Source organism: Gopherus flavomarginatus, chromosome 9, assembly GCF_025201925.1.
Source record: "Gopherus flavomarginatus isolate rGopFla2 chromosome 9, rGopFla2.mat.asm, whole genome shotgun sequence".
Lineage (NCBI taxonomy): Eukaryota > Metazoa > Chordata > Testudines > Testudinidae > Gopherus > Gopherus flavomarginatus.
Genome location: NC_066625.1, coordinates 9,957,631 through 9,978,602, shown reverse-complemented (window position 1 = coordinate 9,978,602; position 20,972 = coordinate 9,957,631). Strand labels below are relative to the sequence as shown.

Below are 20,972 nucleotides of genomic sequence, written 5' to 3'. Positions count from 1 at the left end.
GCATAAAGTTACAGTCATAGAATCATAGGACTGGAAGGGACCTCAAGAGATCATTTAGTCCAGTCCCCTGCACTCATGGCAGGACTAATACACATTCTTTGGATGACATGTTGAAGCATGAGTTTATTCAGTGCAAAAAGGCATCATCCGCACAGTATACGCACAAAGGATCAGATTTTCAGAAAAGAAAATGCAGATCTAATTTGCATACACAATGCATAAATTGGGTAATTGCACATAAAAATTACACCTAATTACAGTTTGCATATGGATATACACTGCAACTGTTATAATTATGTGTATTTACAGTTTTTGCCTTCATTTTCATGCTAACTTTTTTGAAAATCTGGCCTGAAAAGTACTTTTTCCATATGTAAAGTTCCACAATCAGACATACAGGTACAGAATTACACACATGGACCACACAAGATTACAGGTACAGAATTACACACATGGACCACACAAGATTACATCTACAACATTTTGCACATGTGCACATGCAATTAAAGTTATACATATGTCTGTACAATTACTCATTCACAATTGCTGTTTAACAACTGCACCTGCATACGCACATGTATGCACAGTTACAAGAATACACGTATACACAAGCATGCAAACAACTGCACACAAATACTCATGTGCATAGTTACACACGTGTAATTGTGTGCACACATACAGACGACAGCAACTTATACACAATTATACACACAGACGCAATGCCTGAGTTGCACACACGAGCACATTTGCGCACAACACTGCACTACTGCACCCAAACACATGTAATGGACTGCTGCATATGCCTAGTTACACACATACACAAAAGCACCACATGCACAATGGCTCCCATACAGAGGACAGATTGCCTATGAATGTGCGCGCACACACACACACAACTTGTGTACACACAGACTTGTAAGGAACAGCTAGCTGCACGTGGCCCACAGCACACACATGCCCACTCGCTCCCACGCCCATGCCACCGACCGCCGCATAAGTGGACGCCCACTGACAGCTAAGGGACACCGGCCTGTGCACAGCAGTTGCGCGCCCACGCAGCTACCCCCCGTGTACCTCGCAAGGCCGGTCCCCCGGTGGGGAAGAGAAACGCGGCGGATCCGGGCTGCTCCCCCGGCTCCGCCCCGCTTCCCTCCCCCGCCGGCTCCGCCCCGGAGGCCGGCACGCTGGCTCGCTCCCTGCCTGGGAACATGGCTGAAGTCGGGGAGGACAGTAGCGGGGCCCGGGCCCTGCTGGCGCTGCGCTCGGCGCCCTGCAGCCCGGCCGCGGCGCCCCCTCCCGGGCCGGCGCTGCCGGGCCCCGCCGCCGCCCCGCCGGGCCCGGCCCTGGCCCGCCTGCAGGGCCGCGAGTTCGAGTTCCTCATGCGGCAGGCGGCGGTCACCATAGGCCGCAACTCCTCGCAGGGCTCGGTGGACGTGAACATGGGGCACTCGAGCTTCATCTCCCGGCGCCACCTGCAGCTCAGCTTCCAGGAGCCGCACTTCTACCTGCGCTGCCTCGGCAAGAACGGCGTCTTCGTGGACGGGGCCTTCCAGCGGCGGGGCGGCCCGGCCCTGCAGCTCCCCCCGCAGTGAGCGCGGGCAAAGGGGGGCTGGGCACCCCAACCCCCTGGAGGGAAAAGGGGAACCCCCTCTCCTGGGGGGCGTGAGCAAAGGGGACACCCCGTCCCCATAGGGCAGGGAGGAGACACCCTGCTCCGAGGAGGCGGACAACCTCATTTCCCCCCGGGATGCGCGGGCAAAGGGGACACCCCCACTCCCTTGGGGTCAGGAAGGGGCATCCCACCCTGGGGAGGCATGGGAAAGGTGGCACCTTCACACCCATGGGAGTGGCCTACTCTCAGGAGAAGGGGCATCCCCACTCTCATGGGAAGGAGGGGATATGGGGTTTCCCTGTCGGGGCCAGAAGTAGGGGAAGGAAAGGTAAAGGGATTCCCTGCCCCCCTGGGGAAGAGTGGAGGGGGGTTGGTCACTTCCACCCCGATGGAGGGGGATGCAGGGCATTATCCGCCCCCCTCCCCTGTCTCAAGAGAGAAGAGGTGTCATGTCTCAGGGTGGGGAAAGGGGAAGGGGGGTTATTTTCTCTGATCGAGAGAGAAAGAGCTGTTCTTCTGGGAGACGATGTCCTCCCTTAGCCCAGGGGGTGTCTTTGCTGGAGGATGCCGCCCCAGGGGGTGGATGGGAGGCCGTGTGACCCAAAGGCTCTGAGGGATGTGAGGCAGATAGTTGCCCCTAAGAAAGTTGTGTTTCATTTCCCAGGAGAACTCTGGGGAGGTGAAAGGAAATGGGGAGTGTTTTACCCATTGGTAGGGGACAGGCTAGTTGGGGGATTATTTTCTCAGATTCCAGGGGAACAGCAGCATGTTGCTTTTTCACCTCTGGGAAATAGAGGAGGCAACGGGCAGTGGCAGAGGGATGCTACAGGGCTTAACCTCTCAGGTGGAACGGAGGAGGTTCTCCCTCCTGCAGAGGAGATAATGATTTTTCACCCCACTTTCTGCTCTGAAAACATTGTGTTTTGTGGCTGAGCGCTATTAAACAGCTGCCTGTTCTGCACCAAGGTGACAGCATATTAGTGATGGGTGAGGTAATTTATGTGTGTGTATCTCTATAAAGCTGTACTATACACACTATATGTAATCTCTGAGACTAGAAAGCACTATATAAATGCAAGAGATTATTATTTTATTATTCTTCACTTAATTTCACCTTGTTTGTATGGGCATCTGATTTATTTGGTAGTTTTTGGCCTTAGTACCATTCACCTCCAGCAGCAGGGTCCCTAAGGATTATCCCTCTTTCACCAACCTTCTGCTCAGAAGAGAGTTTTTTAATTACTCACTTCCTCTGCTGGCTGTTTCTTTTTGTATTTAGTAATTTAGTTATAATTCCCCAGCCGCTTGCTCTCTGAGGCGTTTTGGTTTTGAAGCGTGTTTCATTTTCTTAGGAGATGTCCTTTGACTGTCTGTTTAATTAATCTTTCTTTGTAAAACAAGCCCCCTAAAGCCTAGGGCATTTCTGTTGCATCGCTCCCTCTTGGTTCTGGTTTTATTAGTGTGAGCTTCATCTCCTCCTTGTCATTCTGTTTCTTCATGTAGTTAATCATAAGTATTGTGCCCAACAATACTCTCAAGCAGAGAATTCACTGTTTCTTTTCCCTCTACTTGCTCGTGACTCACGGAGTGGAAAAGGTGATTCCCCCCCTCTCCCTTCATCACTTGTAGGGGAGGAGTTTATTTACTTTTTTCTGTACAATTAGAAGCCCTGCACAGTAAGACACCCTCTCTTCTGGGCCACTGTTTATGACCCATGTAAATGAACTTCATGCCCCTCCTTTCCAAGCTGTAAAGTAGATTGATGGCAAAACACTTTTCTAAGGGAATTTGCCCTCTTGTTCATTCCAGGTAAACAACTTCCATCTTCCCCATGTCCTCTACACAGTCAGGGGTTTATAACTTAGACAGAAAACAAAAAATAAACGAAGAACTTGCCTGAAGCTTAGTATGCATGGTCACAGTGACACATAAAACTGATCTTCTGTCCACTTCTTCTGTCTGTGCTCTTGACAAAAAGAGAACTTTAGGTCCTGGAACCAGTAAGAACCATGCACACCTACTGCTGTCTAAATAATATAGTCAGCAATAAAAAATCGAGATAATTTTAAATATTTTGTATTGAGAACTTGCTGTGCATTTTATTCTGAAATATTATTTGATGTGAATGTCGTTATCAGGTCTGGCAGTACTATGCTGTGTAAATGTGGCAGAAGAATCTATACGTTATATTAAGCGTTATAATCTAATGGAAGTTCCATCAAATGATTTAAATTAGAGTTCGCCTATGGTGGTTCCGGTGGTACTTGTAGAGGTCTTCAGAGCGCTGGCCAGTCATATGGTGCTGACTTTATTACCTTATTTCCACCTGACTGAAACACAGTAAAAGACTGATACAAATACGTTGCATATGTTTAGAAGAGTATTTCATTGCTGCTGTTGTTAGTTAGGGGAGGTTGTCCATAAATGGGAAGGAGGGGTCCAGGAGACAATTGCTGTGTTCAAAAGTCATCCACACTGTGGGAAAAGTTTTAAGAATGCCCTGATTTAAATTCACCATTCATCATCATTGCACTTCAGAAGTTTCCTGGAAAAATAAGATTATACCAAATACCTTGCCTTGTTAGAAACTCTCCCCTGAGCTTACAGTGGGCACGCTTAAAGCACTATGGAAAAACTCTACAGTTTCCGTCAGAATCGTCCATTATGAAGACGAGGAATATCTCTGGAAACAGTATCTTTCAAACTTGTGGAATCTGAAGACACTTGCTGCGTTGCAATCCTACATCATGTGCGTATTCTAGGCTGCAGTATTGTATTTCACAGCTGTGTCATTATGGAAGGTTGTATTTTACAGATGTGATGACACAGCTATGAAATATTATTACGCAATAACGACCAACAAGGAGGGCATTTCCTAGAGGTTAGTGATCAGCCGGAACCAAGCTGGGTGGAAGAGCTGAGGGCCTGAGGTAAATTTAAAGAAGGTCCTTAACCAGTTGATTAATGAGAGAGCCAATCCAGTGATCGTTATTAGTATTCTAAACTCTGGCAAATGGCTTTCTATAAGGTAGGATGGAACAATGAAATCACTTGATTTAATTTAAAAAAAAGGTTTAAATCAGGTTGATGCTGTGCAAAACTAATTTGAAAATTTGTGGTGTTGCATTTCTAGGTTAAAATTTATAATGAACTAAAATATAAATGCTGTTGTTTAACGTAGCCACTATTTAAATGGGTATTAAAAACTGCTATAGACAGAAAACAAAATACTGAAAATTAAGGCCCAGATCGTGCAAACAAGCAGGTACATAATTTAATTTTAGCAGGACTAGTCATGTGCTTAAACTCAAGCATATGCATAAGTGTTAGCAGTGTCAAGGGTTAATTCTATTTTTATTCCAACCCTTATTTGTGGCCAAAAATCTTTGTAGCTTCAAAACCTGTTTGTTTTAAGAATGAAAATTTATTTAGACTTCCAGTCCCTTGAGAAGGGTATTGTGACCTTTTTTTTATGCACATAGGCTAACATTTTCAAAACCAGATGCCTAAAGTTAGGCTCCTAAGAGTGGGATTTTTAAAGTCGCCTAAGTCACGTAGGTTTGCAAGATCCAGTGACCAAAACTGCAAATGCTGATGGAGGAGTGTAGTCTGGTCAAAGCACTTGAGCTTTCTTAATTTGTGGGAATTCAGTATATTGGAAGTTGGTGATGGTTGCAAATATTGTATAGGCTATTTGTTTATAATTTTTGTGCTTTGAGTTTTTGGTGTTCTTGGGGTTAGGACATTAATGAGGCCTTGGACTTGTGTTTTTCATCACTGATGAGCATTTTCGCTGAGGGGCTTCTCAGAAAAATATCTGTTCACTGAAATTCTCTTAGGAAGCTAAAGAAATTAGTAATTTAAGACTATAAAATGGAAAGACAATAAAGAAATACAACATATAAATAAAAACCCAATTAAATGATAAGATGAATTTAAGTAAAATTGGCTTTTAATTTTTTAATCATTTTTATCAGCCCTGCTATAAATTGAAACTCTAAATATTGGACTACATGTTTCCAAGAATCTGCTGTTCTATTTATAATATTGGAGTTTTCCTGTTCAGTATATTTTGGTCTGGTTTATTAAGTGCCTATCTAAAGCTTTAGGCTTCGTTAAGGCCCTGATCTTGCAAAGACTTATGCACGTTGTTTAACGTTATGCACCATGAGTAGTCCTGTTCACCAGTGGGACTACTCATGGTGCATAAAGCTAAACACACGCATAGGTCATTGTAGGATTGGGGTTTAAAGCATTAAAGGCTAGTTTAGTAATCCATAAAAGAACAGGATTTTATTCCCAGTATACTCTGTTTATAAACGTTGTTTAAAGGGTGGGGAGGACAAAGCAATTTATAAGTGCTAGGCAGTAGGATTGAAGTACGTGACTAAAGTAAAAATCGGCACAACGTTGGAAAACTGATATGCACATTTCAGGGTTTTGATGACCTCATAAACCACCCAATCTCCATTCTTGTGGTTAGAATGATGCCATCATGGTGTATGAGTGTGTATAGTGTTATAGCTCAGAGGGAACTGTGAGCTATATGTACACATACCAAGGAAATGCTTTGACCACATAACCACGACTGCAAAGCTAGAGTTGTTTCTGAAATGCTGTAGATATATCTTTGATTCTGATCACTCTTTTTCTATGAAGTTCTGTTTCTTAACTATTGCATAATTAGGGCTTCTGTTTTGGGGGTATATTTTTAGCAATTTCTGAGGTTGTTGTAGATGTCCAAAAATTGGAGTCTTTTGAGGGTGTGTCATTGTAAATACAGTTATGAGTAAGGTATATTGTATGCATCACTCATTACAATAGTACATACTGTAATGAGTGATTTCTTTGTAATTTTCCCTACTACACTTCAATGTAGTACTGTTTCAAAGAGCGCTACATTAAAGCATACTGTGGAACCTTTAGTGCACACTAGCAGGGTCTACGTGGACTGATTAACGTGAAACATGTTAGTGTGCTTTAGCAATCACATCCTGTAATCTACGTTACTCCTCCTCCTAAACAAGCCCTTAGAGACAAGTAACCATTGCTGATATTTACGGTAGAACTTTAGAGTTATGAACACCTCAGGAATAGAGGTTGTTTGTTACTTTGAACAAAACATTATGGTTGTTCTTTCCAAAGTTTACAGCCGAACATTGACTTAATACAGCTTTGAAATTTTACTGTGCAGAAGAAAAATGCTGCTTTCCCTTTTTTTTAGTAATTTATGTTTAACACAGTAACCTACTGTATTTGTGTGTGTCTGCTGCTGCCCGATTGCATACTTCCGGTTCCAAATGAGGTGTGTGTGTGTGGTTAACTGGTCATTTCATAACTCTGGCATTCATAACACTGATGTTTTACTATATTTGATAAACACAGATATATTTTTTTGCACACCAGGAAGGTTTTATTTCTGTTTATCGGTTAAAACAGACCCTTTGAAGCCTATATATAATGCGTACTTTTAGCAAGAAAGATTTTGATCCGTAGTTATGCATGCCCTTCTTTCATCGTTTATAGTTTTCAGTTAAATTTCCATTTAAGATTTGTTAGAAAAACTCTTATCATCTGAGTGTCATAGGACTACTTGATGCTGTACAGTGTTTTTCACACTTTTATGTTTTGGCTAAGCTACTGTACAAATGGTTTTGGGGTTTTTCTAACATTTAAAAAAGTTGATACTTTGTGACTCTGATATGGAGGGGCTGTCTACAGAAGAGAGTCACATTGGTGTAATTTAAGAACTGAATTTAAACTGATAGATTAACCTGCACAGAAGACTGTGTGGGATGCTCACTCCTGTTTAAATCGGGCTTATTTCAGTTTAGCTGGAGAGAGTTAATTAAATTATTATTCTTAGGTTTGGTCTACACCAGGGGTGGGGGATCTGTGGCCCACTGCTTCATTTCATCCAGCCCACGGCAAGTTTCCACACTGCGGGCCGGAAGCCCCGAGCAGGGCTGGAGCCACAAGTGCCAGCTCACCGCGTTGCTGGAAGTCCAGTCAGCTCCATGCAGCTTCCAGAAGTGACCAGCATGTTCTTGTGGCCCCTAGGAGCAGGGGTGATCAGGGAAGCTCGGCGCGCTGGCTCCGCAGCTCCCATTGGCCAGGAATCATGGCCAATGGGAGCTGCAGGTGCGGTGCCTGCAAGTGCAGGCAGCATGCACCACGCAGAGCCCCCCCGACTTCTCCGCACAGGGCCCGGACATGGTGGCCGCTTCTGGAACCACCGGCAGGCAGGAAGCCTGCCTTAGCCCTGCTGCACTACCAATCAGGAGCCACCTGAGGTAAGTGCTGCCTGGCTAGAGCCTGCATCCTGTACCCCTACCCCAGGTTGGATCTCTCTCCTGCACCCAGACTCCTTCCCGAAGCCTGCACCCCAGCCCTGAGCCCTAGGGAAGCCCCAAGGCTCTGTTACCCCCTCCTGTTCTTCCCCTGGCAGGGGGAAGCCGCGAGCCTCCGTGCCCTCCCACAGGGTTATGTGTGGCCCGCAACTGATTTTTTTTTTTCTTTCTCCTTCTGTGGGTCAGGAGCCCCTGATAGAAAAAATGTTCCCCACCCCATGTCTGCACTAGTAACATATGTCGGTATAACTACATTGCTCAGTAGTGTGGATTTTCCACACCCCTGAGCAATGCAGTTATACCAACCTAACTCCCAGTATAGACAGCACAGTGTCGACGGGAGGGCTTCTCCAGTCGACATAACTACTGCCTCTTGGGGAGGTGGAGTATTTAAGCTGATGGGAGAAGCCCTCCTGTCTGCGTAGGTAGGGTCTTCACTGAAGTGCTTCAGCGGCGCAGGCAAGCGCCGAGTAACTAGCCTGAAATAACTGTTTGGTAAGCTTTTCAGAGAAATGCCAAATTCTCTTTTGTGGTGGTCGGCACAGTAGTTTTATAGGGAACTGTGCTGGCAAAGAACAGGAAACTGCTTAATGTTACTACTTCCATCATGCAACTGCATGATATGACTGACCTATATGTAGCAACTAGTGTCTAGCATGAAGGACAGGTTGCCACAGCTTTTAAAGACTGTGGAACTTGAAAAGTGTGATAAGCAGTGTGTGTTCAGGGGAGTTTGAACTCTTACATTTTAGGGTAAAGTAAGCAACATAGACCCTAGCGTGGCTGTTAAGCCATTGTTTGAAATTTGACAGTTACCTCCAGCTGACTTTGTTCTGGAGTGGATCTCTTCAAGTGTTTGGCTCCACATCAAACCTTTTGACATGTGCTTATTTATTTTCTGAGCAGCTTCTACCTCCAATAAATGTCTCAGGAGGCAATGTCTGGGTGTTCTGTGTTCAGAGCCAAGGGGCACTGTAACGAGAAAGGCATAACAGACCCAGCTTTAGGTTTACAGTTGCATAGATGTGGCGCAGGTGAGCCAGATTTCCCTTTCCAGACCAAGTGGAAATGTGGCGGATGTGCTTGACAACACATGTTTTAGAGCATCACAAGTCAATTTATTTCCCTCTTAATTACTTTGTATACCTAAATAATGCTTTCTGTCTGTCATCCTTTGGGACAGAACTTCCCAAACTTTTTCTGTAGTACTCCCTATTAAAAGGATATTTGATATGCAACAATACTTTTAATCAACTGTATGTGGCGGCTTTTTTTGTGTGTGGGGGGGTACCATGCCCAAGCCCCTAGCTGTGTCCTAAGGATCTCATTAGGACTGCAGATCCCATGCTGTGTAATTATAACCCAGGACTACTTCAGTTTTGGGGTGAACTGTGGTCTGTGGAACCTCTGGTGGTCTGCAAAATAAAATAAACATACTGATAGCCAAGTACTTGGGGACTGGAGGAATGGGAAAGCAGATTGGATTAGAAGATCTTTGTTTTGTGAACAGATCTGCAGAATGAAAAAGATGGAGGAAAAACTGGTTTATCTAATCAGTGTTGGCCACAAAAAGGCAACTTTTACTAGTCCATTGGATTAATATTTCATCTACTGTTTGACAACACGATAATATGTACTACCTTCATGCATGTGTTCATTTCAGTATTTATATTTCTTAAGCCAACTGAAATAGCAAGAAGCAATTTCAAATGTGGCAAATTAACATTGCTTATATAAAAGCAAGTCTGTTTAGTATTTTCTCTTTTAGGTATCTTTATGTAAATTGCTTGTTTGGTAGTGCAGGTATGACTTTAATTAAATGTCCATTCACAGTTGTCCATGAATGCCATTGCAAATCATTCTCTTAAATTGCCTTTAGGTGTGTCAGTGCATTTCTTTTGAATGGGAATTGATTTGTATGAAATACTTACTTACTTTTATTTGACAGCAGCATTTAAAAACCTTAACAGCCTAATACCCTGTTGCTGCTCCACTGCCTTGCCCTTTATAGCACTACTGTTTCTTTCCTCATGTCTTGGTGCATTCTGTATCCTCAGCACAATTTCAGACATACTGATAGCATTATAGTAGAAGCCTACGCTTAAGTATGCAACTACTATAGCTTAAGATTATGTGATTGGAAAAATGTCAAACAATGTCTTGTTTTAGTTATTTAAAAAGAAATTTTAAAAAGTGTGTTTGTTTTTGGATAATCCTTTTAATTGTTGTAGTGTAATGGATTTTTTTTTCGGTAGAAAGTGTCCTCTGTGTGCCTGCAGAGGATTTTTAAACACTGGAGTGTTTGCTCTCCTTCCCTTTTTTGGGCTCATTTATGATGTATAAAGAGAGTGTGAAGTTTTATGTTAGGAAAAATCATGTATGTAGGTCTGTTCTTCTCTGGTTTTGTTAGAAGACTTTCTTGGTTCTCTTGGACAAGTGCATTGTGACCTCTCCTACCTTAACTGAGAGAGTTGGGATGTTGAATTTTTATCAAACTTCCTTTCTCCCAAGTGTCCATTGCATTTAGGACTTACATAGGTGTTAACAAAATCAAACAAGAACCAATTTGACTAAAATTCCTGTCCCCTCCAGTTGCTCTCAGCCTGTAGCGATATCTTGATTCCAGTGGCCATAGAGTCTGGCAGAGTAGATAAGACCTGAATTTTAGTGTAAACAAACAAGCAGAGACCTCCCACCCCAATCTGCTTTTTAGTTTGGAAGGAGACAAAAACCTTTCAGGCTGCCTTTACATATAATTAAGAAGCACACCACCTCCCTCCCCAAAAAGAAAACAAAAAGCAAATACAAGACAAACAGAAAACAAACCCGGTTTTTCCCCTCTGCATGTCAGAGCTAGGAATTCTTCCCACACAAGCCATTTTAATCTTCTCTCTCCCTCAAGGCTACACGCTGCAGCCACCAAACTTCTGGCTGAGCAGGACTGGAGTCCTTGCAGAGTCAGTCTGTGCACTTATTACAGGGAGTGCTGTTGAGCAACCTAAGGAACTTTCCTCTCTCCAGGGCATAAGAAATCTGGATTCTTCAGTGTGCAAAGCCCCTGGCTGTTTGGGAGGAGGAAGAGACCAGAAATAGAAACTGATCCCAGGTGTCAACCTGGCAGATAGGCATTTCTTAATTTTTTTTTTTAAAAACCCAGCTACATAGATTCTTGTGACTATATGTGTTCCTCATATTCATTCATTTCAAGACCTAGTCCAGAGCTCTGAGAACAGGCCATCAGCGTGGAAGTGTTGTGCAAACTAACACTTGCATATTGATTCCAATTGTCTTGTGATAGAGTTCCATTGCCTCCAAGCCTGCGTTGAATTGGCCTCCAGCCCACTTCAGGTAGGTGGACGTTTTGATGCCACTATCAAGTTTGATAATTGGGCAGTCTTTTGCTTCTGTCTTGTCTATCCACCTGTGCATCCATAACATTCCTGCTTTTGCCATTTCCCCTTCCTCCTCCCCTGATCTCTGTATAAGGAGGCGAGCCATGATCCATGTGGAAATAATTAAACAAAGATCAACAAGGGAGGTTAGAACCTGGAACATATTAGGCTTTGTCCACACTACACAGCTTTTAGTGACACACAGTGTTGCTAAAAGTTGGGCAGTGTAAAAGCTGTTTCTCTGCACTTTTGCCGAAAAATACTTCCATCCCCAACAAGCGGGGTTTGCGCTATCGACAGGAGAGTACTCCTGCTGACAATGCACTGTTTACACTATTTGCTACAGCAAAATGTTTGTCTTTTGGGGAGGGGGGGTTTAGCACCACTGAACAACAAAAGGTTTGTCACTCAATTGCCAGTGTAAACATAGCCTTAGTTATTGTGTTATAATGGAATGTTAGGGCCAGGGCTGATCCCCTTTTCTGCCTGTTCAGGTATAATAGTGTTACTTTGGCTATATCTGTGCTGGCAAATGAATGACAAAACTTTTGTCTTTCAGAGTTGTTTGAAAAACCCCTCCCTGAAAGACAAAAGTTTTGGCAACAGCATGCGCCAGTATGAACAGCCCGTCGTTGGCAAGAGCGCTGTCCTACTGACAACGCAAACACCACTTGTTGGGGTGGAACTTTTTTGTTGGAAGAGACCCAACAAACAGCGGCTACGCTGTGACTTTTAACGGAATGGCTGTAGCGACACAGCCGTGTTGCTAAAAGCTATGTAGTGTAGACATAGGCTAAGATAGGAAAAGGATATTCCCATCCAGTGCTTAAGGCTTGTCTACATTTGCCATTTAAAGTGGAAAAAGTCCCTTTTTTGCACAAAAACCATGGGAGTGTCTATATTTGCCAATGACTTTTTGCGGTGAAACTCAGAAGTTTCACCACAAAGAAAACCACCTCCACGAGAGGCGTGCAGCTCTTACTGATGATGCTTTTGTGGTGATGTGCAAGTGAAGACATGTTCTTCCTATCTACAGAGCTTTTAGTCTCCAGAGGATATCCCACAGTGCCTAAGGGACCACTCTGGCCAGGGGCTCTGCTGCTCTGACACCAGATAAACAGACATCCACTCCTCCCTCTGTAAAGCCCCCGGGAACTTTGAAACTCCCCTTCCTGTTTTCTTGGCAAGTGCTCACTTATAATCTGGCCAGGTAACAATGGCTGCTCCATGGAGCAAATGATCCCCTGCTTGGAGCAATGCTGATCTACTGGAGCTGATCAATGTTTGGGGAGGGGAGGCTGTGCAGGGACCCAGGATGCCTCACAATCACCCCCTCTCCATTCCCCCCACCTTTCCCACAAGACCTGTCATCAAAATGGAGAGAGCTGCACTGTGAGAAAGCTGCCCTCAGTGTGCCGCTCTAAACACTCTGACACCTGTGGAAGTGAGTACACAAACCAGTATTTTTCTTTCACCAGTTCACCAACACAGTTGATACTAACAGTGCAAAAACTCTGCAAGTGTAGGCATAGCCTAAGAGAGAAATCTATTTCCAACTATCTTTGTACTCCATGAGGTGTAAATGAGGCACTCATAAGCTGCCTATTATAAATGGCTACACAAGTAGTTTAGATCTAGACTTGATCTGTTTTAAAATTATCTGAATGAGATTATTCTGTTTTGTGGCTAAATGAACCAAATACCCTCTTGCTGCGTGATAAGCCAAAATCTCTGTGAAGGGCTCTTTTCTGCAAGAGGGTAAATGCTCTTTCTCCAAGCAGTCCCTTGTTCCTTTTGATGTACCTTGTGCTTGTAGAGCACAAAGCAGAAAGTGTTGCAAGCAATGTCTGGTCTACACTTAATATTCTGACCAACAGAGTTATGCCAAACTAAGCATTGGTATAAATGCGTCTAGTTCGAGAGAAGAATTCTTCGGTCAATCTAGCTGCCTGCTCGGGGAGGTGGATTGCCTACATTGATGGAAAAAACCTCTTCCATCCCTGTAGGAAGTATCTACACTACAGTAGCATAGCTGTCCTGCTGTAGCATCCTTGGTGCAGACATAGACTAATAATTAATTAATTTTTTAAATAGCTGGAGAAGAAGCTTAGTGCCTTTTTCCTTAGGGAGCTGAGGTATTAACTGTGAAGTTCTTCTAATGCTTCCAAATTAAATGAGTATTAAAACTTAGAGGAAATGTCCTCTTTTTCCGTGTACTGTAGTGGATTGGAGGGGTGAGGGTAGGAGGAAGAGAATGCATCAATAGTTGGGTAAATTATCTCAGTTCATGGTTTAAACGTAGTGCATGCATGCTGCCATTTTGGAAAAGGCAGTATTGTTCTGCCTTGGTAAACTATTTTCAGTGAAAAAAGCCCTCAGCACAATAATAAAAACAGAATGAGTTAAAATATGTTCAACTTCTTTCTCGCTTACTGGCTATAACCTGGGAAGGGGATAGTTTTGTTTTTTTCTTTGACATCTGAACCCTATCCTGCTATGCAGCTTTTCAGAAGTTGATCCAGTGAGCTATTCCGTTGCAGAATACTGTGAGCCTGGAATTAGCCTCTTTAATAGGTATGTGAGTTGAGACTAACCAGCTCAGAATTTCTGGGCCCTCTTCCCAAGCCTTGTTTTGAAGTTCATCTTCACTGGATGCTGTGGGTATGCAAGTGTAGTATACACCATGTATTTCCCTAAGCATTTATATGGCTTGGAGTCTAGAAAATGCCAGCAATCAGAGGGTTTAAATTATATTTTAAAGATAGCCTCAGAACAACTCTTTAAACAGTAACCCTGGCTTCATCTGCTGGGTATTGAATGGATTATGAAATGTCTTCACAGGGAGCAAAATGGACCCGAGTGAGCATTTCATGAAGTCTAAATCCATCTGGATAGGTTTTTTATAATGTACATAAAGAATACATTAGTTTGCTTCAAGTAGCTTTCTCGTTGAACTGAACCAGGCTCAGAGGAAAACAGATAATGGTGGTGCATTGTGTTAGAATCCACTTAGCGAGCGTGATTGAATATAAAAGGTTAATAACACCCTGTGCTTAAGTTTCTCCTGGTAGATATATGTGGGAAGTAGAAATGTTCTGTGAATTTCACAGATTGCTTTGTTTTCCATAGCCTGTGCTGATGTAAGAGGTAGTTCCTCAGTTTTGAAAAATGTAAGACATTTTGAGATGATTGAGGGACCTTCAAGATCAGCTGGCTTCTGCAATAAAACTAGTGATGAATGGTCCATTAGGAGAAAGTTGATGGCATAGCAAATGTAATTTGTATGACAATTAAACTAATCTAGTGTATTCAACAAAGATAAAACAGTGCCTCTCCCATGGAAATTGTGTTATTAAGGTATTTTATGAATTAGTCTCTTCAGATGGGTGATTCTCCTCCTCCAGGGTATAAAAATACCTGAGGACTGGGATATTTGTAGTAATAGGAAGACATTGTCAAGAGAAGTTCATAGAAGAATTCATTGAAGGCCCCAAGTGTCCATGGCGAGTTTGACCAGATTTCTTTAGTGAAAGGAAGGGGCTAGGTTTTATGGCAGACTGGAAATTCTGTAACAGTTTCAGATAAGTTTAAGAATGTTGTATGGTGTTAAATATGGAAATGAATAATCAGTACTTCATGGAGTTTAATTTTTACAATCAATTAAATTTTCTGCTGTCTCTGAATTTTTAATTTTCAGTGTAATGTATAATTTCTTACTAAAAATATAACTGCATTTGTAGAAATTGTCACAGGGAGGTTCCTTGTGGGTGTTTGCAGCTAGGGCTTTTCTGGCCCTGAAGTAGGTGTGGATGGTGGTTTATGATTGAAGGAGAAGCGTGTTAGCTGGCTGTGTCTACCAAAATGATCTGTAGTAAACTAATAATATGAACACTTATGGCTGATCAGCAATTACTTCTGGTTACTTAAATCTAATTTTAAAGCTAGTCATAGTAGTTCTTGAAACGAACCTCATGGCTACTGGGGAAATGTGAGAGATGTAAGTGGTGTTCATTCCTTTCCAAGTCCTCATTAGCAATTACCTGCTGTGGTAGATTTGCAACCTGATTTAGCCTTGTGTTGTCAAGCAGGATCTTGTAGAAAAAATTGGGGGTGCATGTCTCCAGGAATATTAAGTGGCTGAATATTCTAGACTGCAGAACTGGTATTTGCTATTTAACTGACCTGCCTCACTTAGCATGTTGTGAAATGCACTTTAAAGAGGAGAGGCAGATTCTCCATCATAGGCCGATGGAAACCTAACAGTTTTGTGAGCTTAAGCTAGGCGCTGGAGAGAGTGCTCAAACAATGAATGGGCTCGATCCTGTACCCACTGAAATCAATGGTAATATTCCTGTTGACCTCTGAGAGTGAAGGATCAAGCCTTTTGAATGTGATCTTTCCTTGCGAGAACTTGTATGTTAAATGAGCATCATTGTGAAATTGTGCAGAAAAGCAAGATCACACGACTGTTGTGTCTCCAGAAGATTTCATAGTGACTTTGCTATATGGTTGCTTGTGGAGTACAGATTTAGATAAGAACATGAAGTAGCTGAACGCATTTCAAGATGGTTGATGAAAATCAGGAAATAGATAAGAGGAGAAATTACTGAGCTTTGCCCTGTGAACTGTTGAATTGACTTTTCTCCACCAGAGGGTCTTGATTCAAATGTAACTCAAGTCCTGTTTAGTGATCTTGAAGCTGGCATTAGTTTGTATTGCAGGGTGGCCAAATCTGGACAGTTGTATCTCTGATGTCTCTTTTGCAGCTCTCTGACAATGACAGGCTTCCTTCTTGGTAACTTAGCTTATGTGATCTAATAGACAATTTGCCACCATCTGATGGAGTAGAGACGCAGGGTAAGGAAAAAGTTCTGTATAATATGTTTGTTAAAAAATCCATTTCGTCCTCCTTTGTTTCAAACAGGCAGTGCTTAATTGTATAGTGGTAGTCACTTTGTCAGGCCAGCAAAAGGAGGAGTTGAGAAAGAAGGAAACCTTGTTTGCTGCTGTGGTAACCCTCTGCAATAATATACCTAATCCATTATTAATCATATTGGTGCTTATTGTAAGGGGACATATAAGTAATAGGAATTTTTTCTCTCTTTGATGTTGCCTTTGTTGAACTTCTCTTTTGCCTGTTCTGTACTGTTAGCTTCATTTAAAGGGATGTTACCAGGTAACTTTACATGCATGTTTGATGTTTCTGAAATACAGAAATCAGTTTTAAAACTAAACAGTAAAAATTATCTTTTTTTTTTTTTAAATTTTTTGGTCAAAGGTGCCAGATTAACAGCCCTACAAAGTGAAGTTCTGTGACACCAGGTCATGTTCAGTGCTTGGTTACCTGGCCCTGTCAGTGTGCCTCCACTTAGCCTGAGGGAAGACACACACTCAATCCATGAAGTCTCTGCTGCTACACTCTCTACCAGCAAGAGTGCCAGTTCTTATGGTGACAGGTTTCAGAGTGGTAGCTGTGTTATTCCGTTTCAGCAAAAACGATGAGGAGTCCTTGTGGCACCTCCGAGACTAACAAATTTATTTGGGCATAAGCTTTTGTGGGCTAGAACCCACTTCGTCAGATGCATGAAGTGAAAAATACAGGAGCAGGTACAAATACATGAAAGGATGCGGGTTGCTTTACCAAGTGTGAGGTCAGTCTAATGAGAAATCAATTAACAGCAGGATACCAAGGGAGGAAAAATAACTTTTGAAGTGGTAAGAGAGTGGCCTATTACAGACAAAAAGGTGTGAGTAACAGTAGGGAGAAATTTAGTATTGGGGAAATTAAGTTTAGGTTTTGGTTTTGTAATGACTCAACCACTCCCAGTCTTTATTCAGGCCTAATCTGGTGGTCATTTTGCAAATTAATTCCAGTTCTGCAGCTTCACGTTGGAGTCTGTTTTTGAAGTTTTTTTGTTGAAGAGCTGCCACTTTTAGGTCTGTTGTTTAGTGACCAGAGAGATTGAAGTGTTCTCCTACTGGTTTTTGAATGGAATCAGAGTATCAGGGTTGGAAGGGACCTCAAGAGGTCATCTAGTCCAACCCCCTGCTCAAAACAGGACCAGTCTTCAACTAAAGCCCCAAATCCCTAAATGGGTCCCCTCAAGGATTGAACTCACAACCCTGGGTTTAGCAGGCCAGTGCTCAAACCACTGAGCAATCCCGATTCCTGATGTCAGATTTGTGTCATTTATTCTTTTGTGTAGAGATTGTCCGGTTTGGCCAACGTACATGGCAGAGGGGCATTGCTGGCACATGATGGCATATATCACATTGGTAGATGTGGAAGTGAACGAGCCCCAGATGGTGTGGCTGATGTGGTTAGGTCCTATGTTGGTGTCCCTTGATTAGATATGTGGACAGAGTTGGCAACGGGGTTTGTAGCAGGGTTTGGTTCCTGGGTTGGTGTTTTTGTTGTGTGGTGAGTATTTGCTTCAGGTTGAGGGGGCTGTCTGTAGGCAAGGACTGGCCTGTCTCCCACGATGTGTGAGGGTGAGGGATCACCCTTCAGGATAGGTTGTAGATCCTTGATGATGCGCGGGAGCAGTTTTAGTTGGGGGCTGTAGCTGACGGCTAGTGGCGTTCTGTTACTTTCTGTGTTGGGCCTGTCTTGTAGTAGGTGACATCTTGGTACCCTTCTGGCTCTGTAAATCTGTTTCTTCACTTCACCAGGTGAGTATTGTAGTTTTAAGAATGCTTGATAGAGATTCTGTAGGTGTTTGTCTCTGTCAGAGGAATCGGAGCAAATGCGGTTGTATCTTAGAGCTTGGCTGTAGACAATGGATCGTGTGATGTTATCTAGATGAAAGCTGGAGGCATGTAGGTAAGTATAGCGGTCAGTAGGTTTCTGTTATAGGATGGTGGTTATGTGACCATCTCTTATTAGCACTGTAGTGTTTCCTGTGTTGTAGATACCAGTCTAATATGAGGAGCATAGAGACCACCAACTTATTCCACATAAAACACTACATAGCTGTTTTCACTAAACCTCTTTCAATCAAAATTAACCTGACCTGTATTCTAATGTGTATTCTAGAGGCTCCTTATTCTATTGCCCAGTCCAAACAGGCATCCAGTCCAGCCCACAACTTTTACATATTTAAATTCTTGCAAAATGTCCTCTGAATGTACATTCACGATTTATGCAAGGTGAACTTCCCTAGTGATGGGTGACTAACAACCATTCTTACTATTGCTGTGCTTGCTCCATTGATTCTAATGCAGAAAGTAAGCAAAAAAGACAGGTTAATTGTAGCTTGATTAGCAACAGAGGAAGGAATAAACATCACTGTTTCCCTACTGGCAGTGGGACCAAATCAGTGAGAATAGTTTTCCATACATCTGAGTGGGTGTTCTAAACAATTTAGAATTCTTTAAAAAAAAAAAAAAATTAGTATGTTAAATAGCTTACACAGTTTGTTTTGTTTCTGGCTCCTGAATGCCATGTCTCTGATTAGAGAGATGAGGTGGGGGAGGTAGTGGTCCAACTTCTGTTGGTGAGAGAGACGAGCTTTCGAGCTTAGAAAGACTTTGAAAGTGGCTCTCACCAATAGAAGTTGGTCCAATAAAAATATTACTTCACTCACCTTGTCTCTTTAATATCCTGGGATCGATGTGCCTACAACATGACTGCATGTTTCTGATTGTAATTTTGAACTCTTCTAGTTTGTGTATGACACTTTGTATGAACATCAGGTGCTGACACATTATCCCTAATGGGTTTTCCAATTCTTTACTTTGTTCATTGCTTAGGACCCAGTTCTGCAACAGGTCCTGAGCACCTCTCTGTATCAGGCTCTTTGGGTACATCTATACAGTAATTGAACACCCATGGCTAGCCCGGGTCAGCTGATGGGCTTGCAGGCTGTAAAATTGCTGTGTAGATATTTGGGCTCAGGCTAGAGCCTGAGCTCCTGGATCCTGTAATGGGGGAGGGTCCTGAGCCCACACATCTATGCAGGCATTTTTAGCTCCATGGCCAGAGCCTCCATGAACCCAAGTTAGCTGACTTCTTTTATTTCAGTTTCGATGTACACGTTCCAGTGTAGTCTCTCCCCAGTTGCAGTGAGTGATTTTCACCCCTGTTTATATTCCTGAGCTTGTTTAAATCCATTTATGATTAAACACTGCTCAAACAGCCAAGTTAAGATTTATTGACATAGAGGATGGTTGGGAGGGACTAGGAGGGTCACCTCTTTACTCTGTTTGTTTCCAGCTGAGCAGAGACTTAATGTTTATTTAAACTGTGCTCATATCTACATGACAACTGTGGAGCCTCAAACAGAATTCTACTTGAAAAATATGGTGGGAAGGGGCTAATCACTGCTAACTTCCTGGAGCTACTTCGCTGAAAAACCTCCTCCCTCCCCTATATCCCACAGCTGAGATCAGCAGGGGTGCTGAGCTGGGTATAGAAGGACCAGTTGCTATGGCATTCTCAGCTTTGGAGCTCACGCTGACTGGGTCCAAAATAGTCCTAGTTTATTGACCTTCAGAGCATGCTGCAAGGCCCACTTGCTTTCCTAGCTGTGAGGGATTGGGAGGACTCCAATAAGAGAGATTACAGGCAAAGACCTGTTAGGCTCATCTATGTAGGGCCTTGCATTGTGTGTGTAATTACATTAGATTTTCTAGTGTTTGACTCTGTACCCACACAATATTCTCCTCTTCATCCCGTTGGACCTTGGTGGTTGAATCTCTGTAAAGGAACGGCAACACTGACCATGAGAAAAGAAGCCTCTCCTCTGATAGCAATGAGCCCTGTGTGATTTGGAATGAATGGAATATTTGGAAACTTGACTCCAGTGTTTTGAAATGTAAGACTTAGTGAGACACAATTATAGCACTTCCTTTTTGTTTCCTGCAGCTGATGAATGGGCACTGAGTAATTGGCAAGTTTTATTGGCATGCATGTTTTAAAGGGTGGTATAATGGACTTCAGTTGAGTCATCGGCCGAATTACAAGGGCTGTGTCTCGGTGGTTTTAACCACTAGTCTCCTAATAGAGTTCTTTGAGAGCTGTAATTACACTGTTCATTGGTCTTTGGGATCGTCTTCCGTGGTTTCATTCCATCTGGAAACATCTGTCAGACCACATGGCTGTGTTACATCCAGCAAATCTTTTACACTTTCCTTCCTTGTAGAATGCAGTTGTTTGTTTAATCTATAAGTAAGTTTGTCTTAATTGGGTCTAGAACAGGGGTAGTCAATTATTTTTGTCAAGGTCCGATTTCTTGTTCAAGGTATAGCCAAGTTCCAGACTTCAGAGAAAATAATAAAATAGTAACAATAATGATAAGTAAATAAAAAGATTTTGGGGTCTGTTCAAAAGCATCTGGCAGATCTGCAGTCTGTCTGTTTACTACCTCAGTCTAGAATTTTAAGTGTCTATGAAGGCTCATAAATGACTGAGATTTTGATGTGTGGTATATACTTCCTTCAACTGCTTGTAGAAGATGATGCAAATTAAGGTAAAATTCTGGCCTGCTGGCTCACAGGTGTCAAAACTGATGTGGGTGGATTCCCAGAGCTGCAAACACTCTCTCACACTTGGATCTGGGAGCATAGTTGGAAAACAGTGTTTCTCTAGGGGATCTTTTTCAGTAGGTTTTCAAGTAT

At 42.8% G+C, this 20,972-nt stretch overlaps 1 protein-coding gene across 1 annotated transcript in view; it reads left to right on the top strand.

The window, feature by feature from the left end:
* Positions 1-1,193: 1,193 nt before the first annotated feature.
* FOXK1 (forkhead box K1) overlaps positions 1,194-20,972 on the top strand; it is a 67,226-nt gene continuing 47,447 nt past the window's right edge. The window contains exon 1 of the mRNA XM_050966567.1: positions 1,194-1,588. Coding sequence (XP_050822524.1) covers positions 1,209-1,588 — 380 coding nt within the window. The 5' untranslated portion in view covers positions 1,194-1,208. The remainder of the gene's footprint in view (positions 1,589-20,972) is intronic.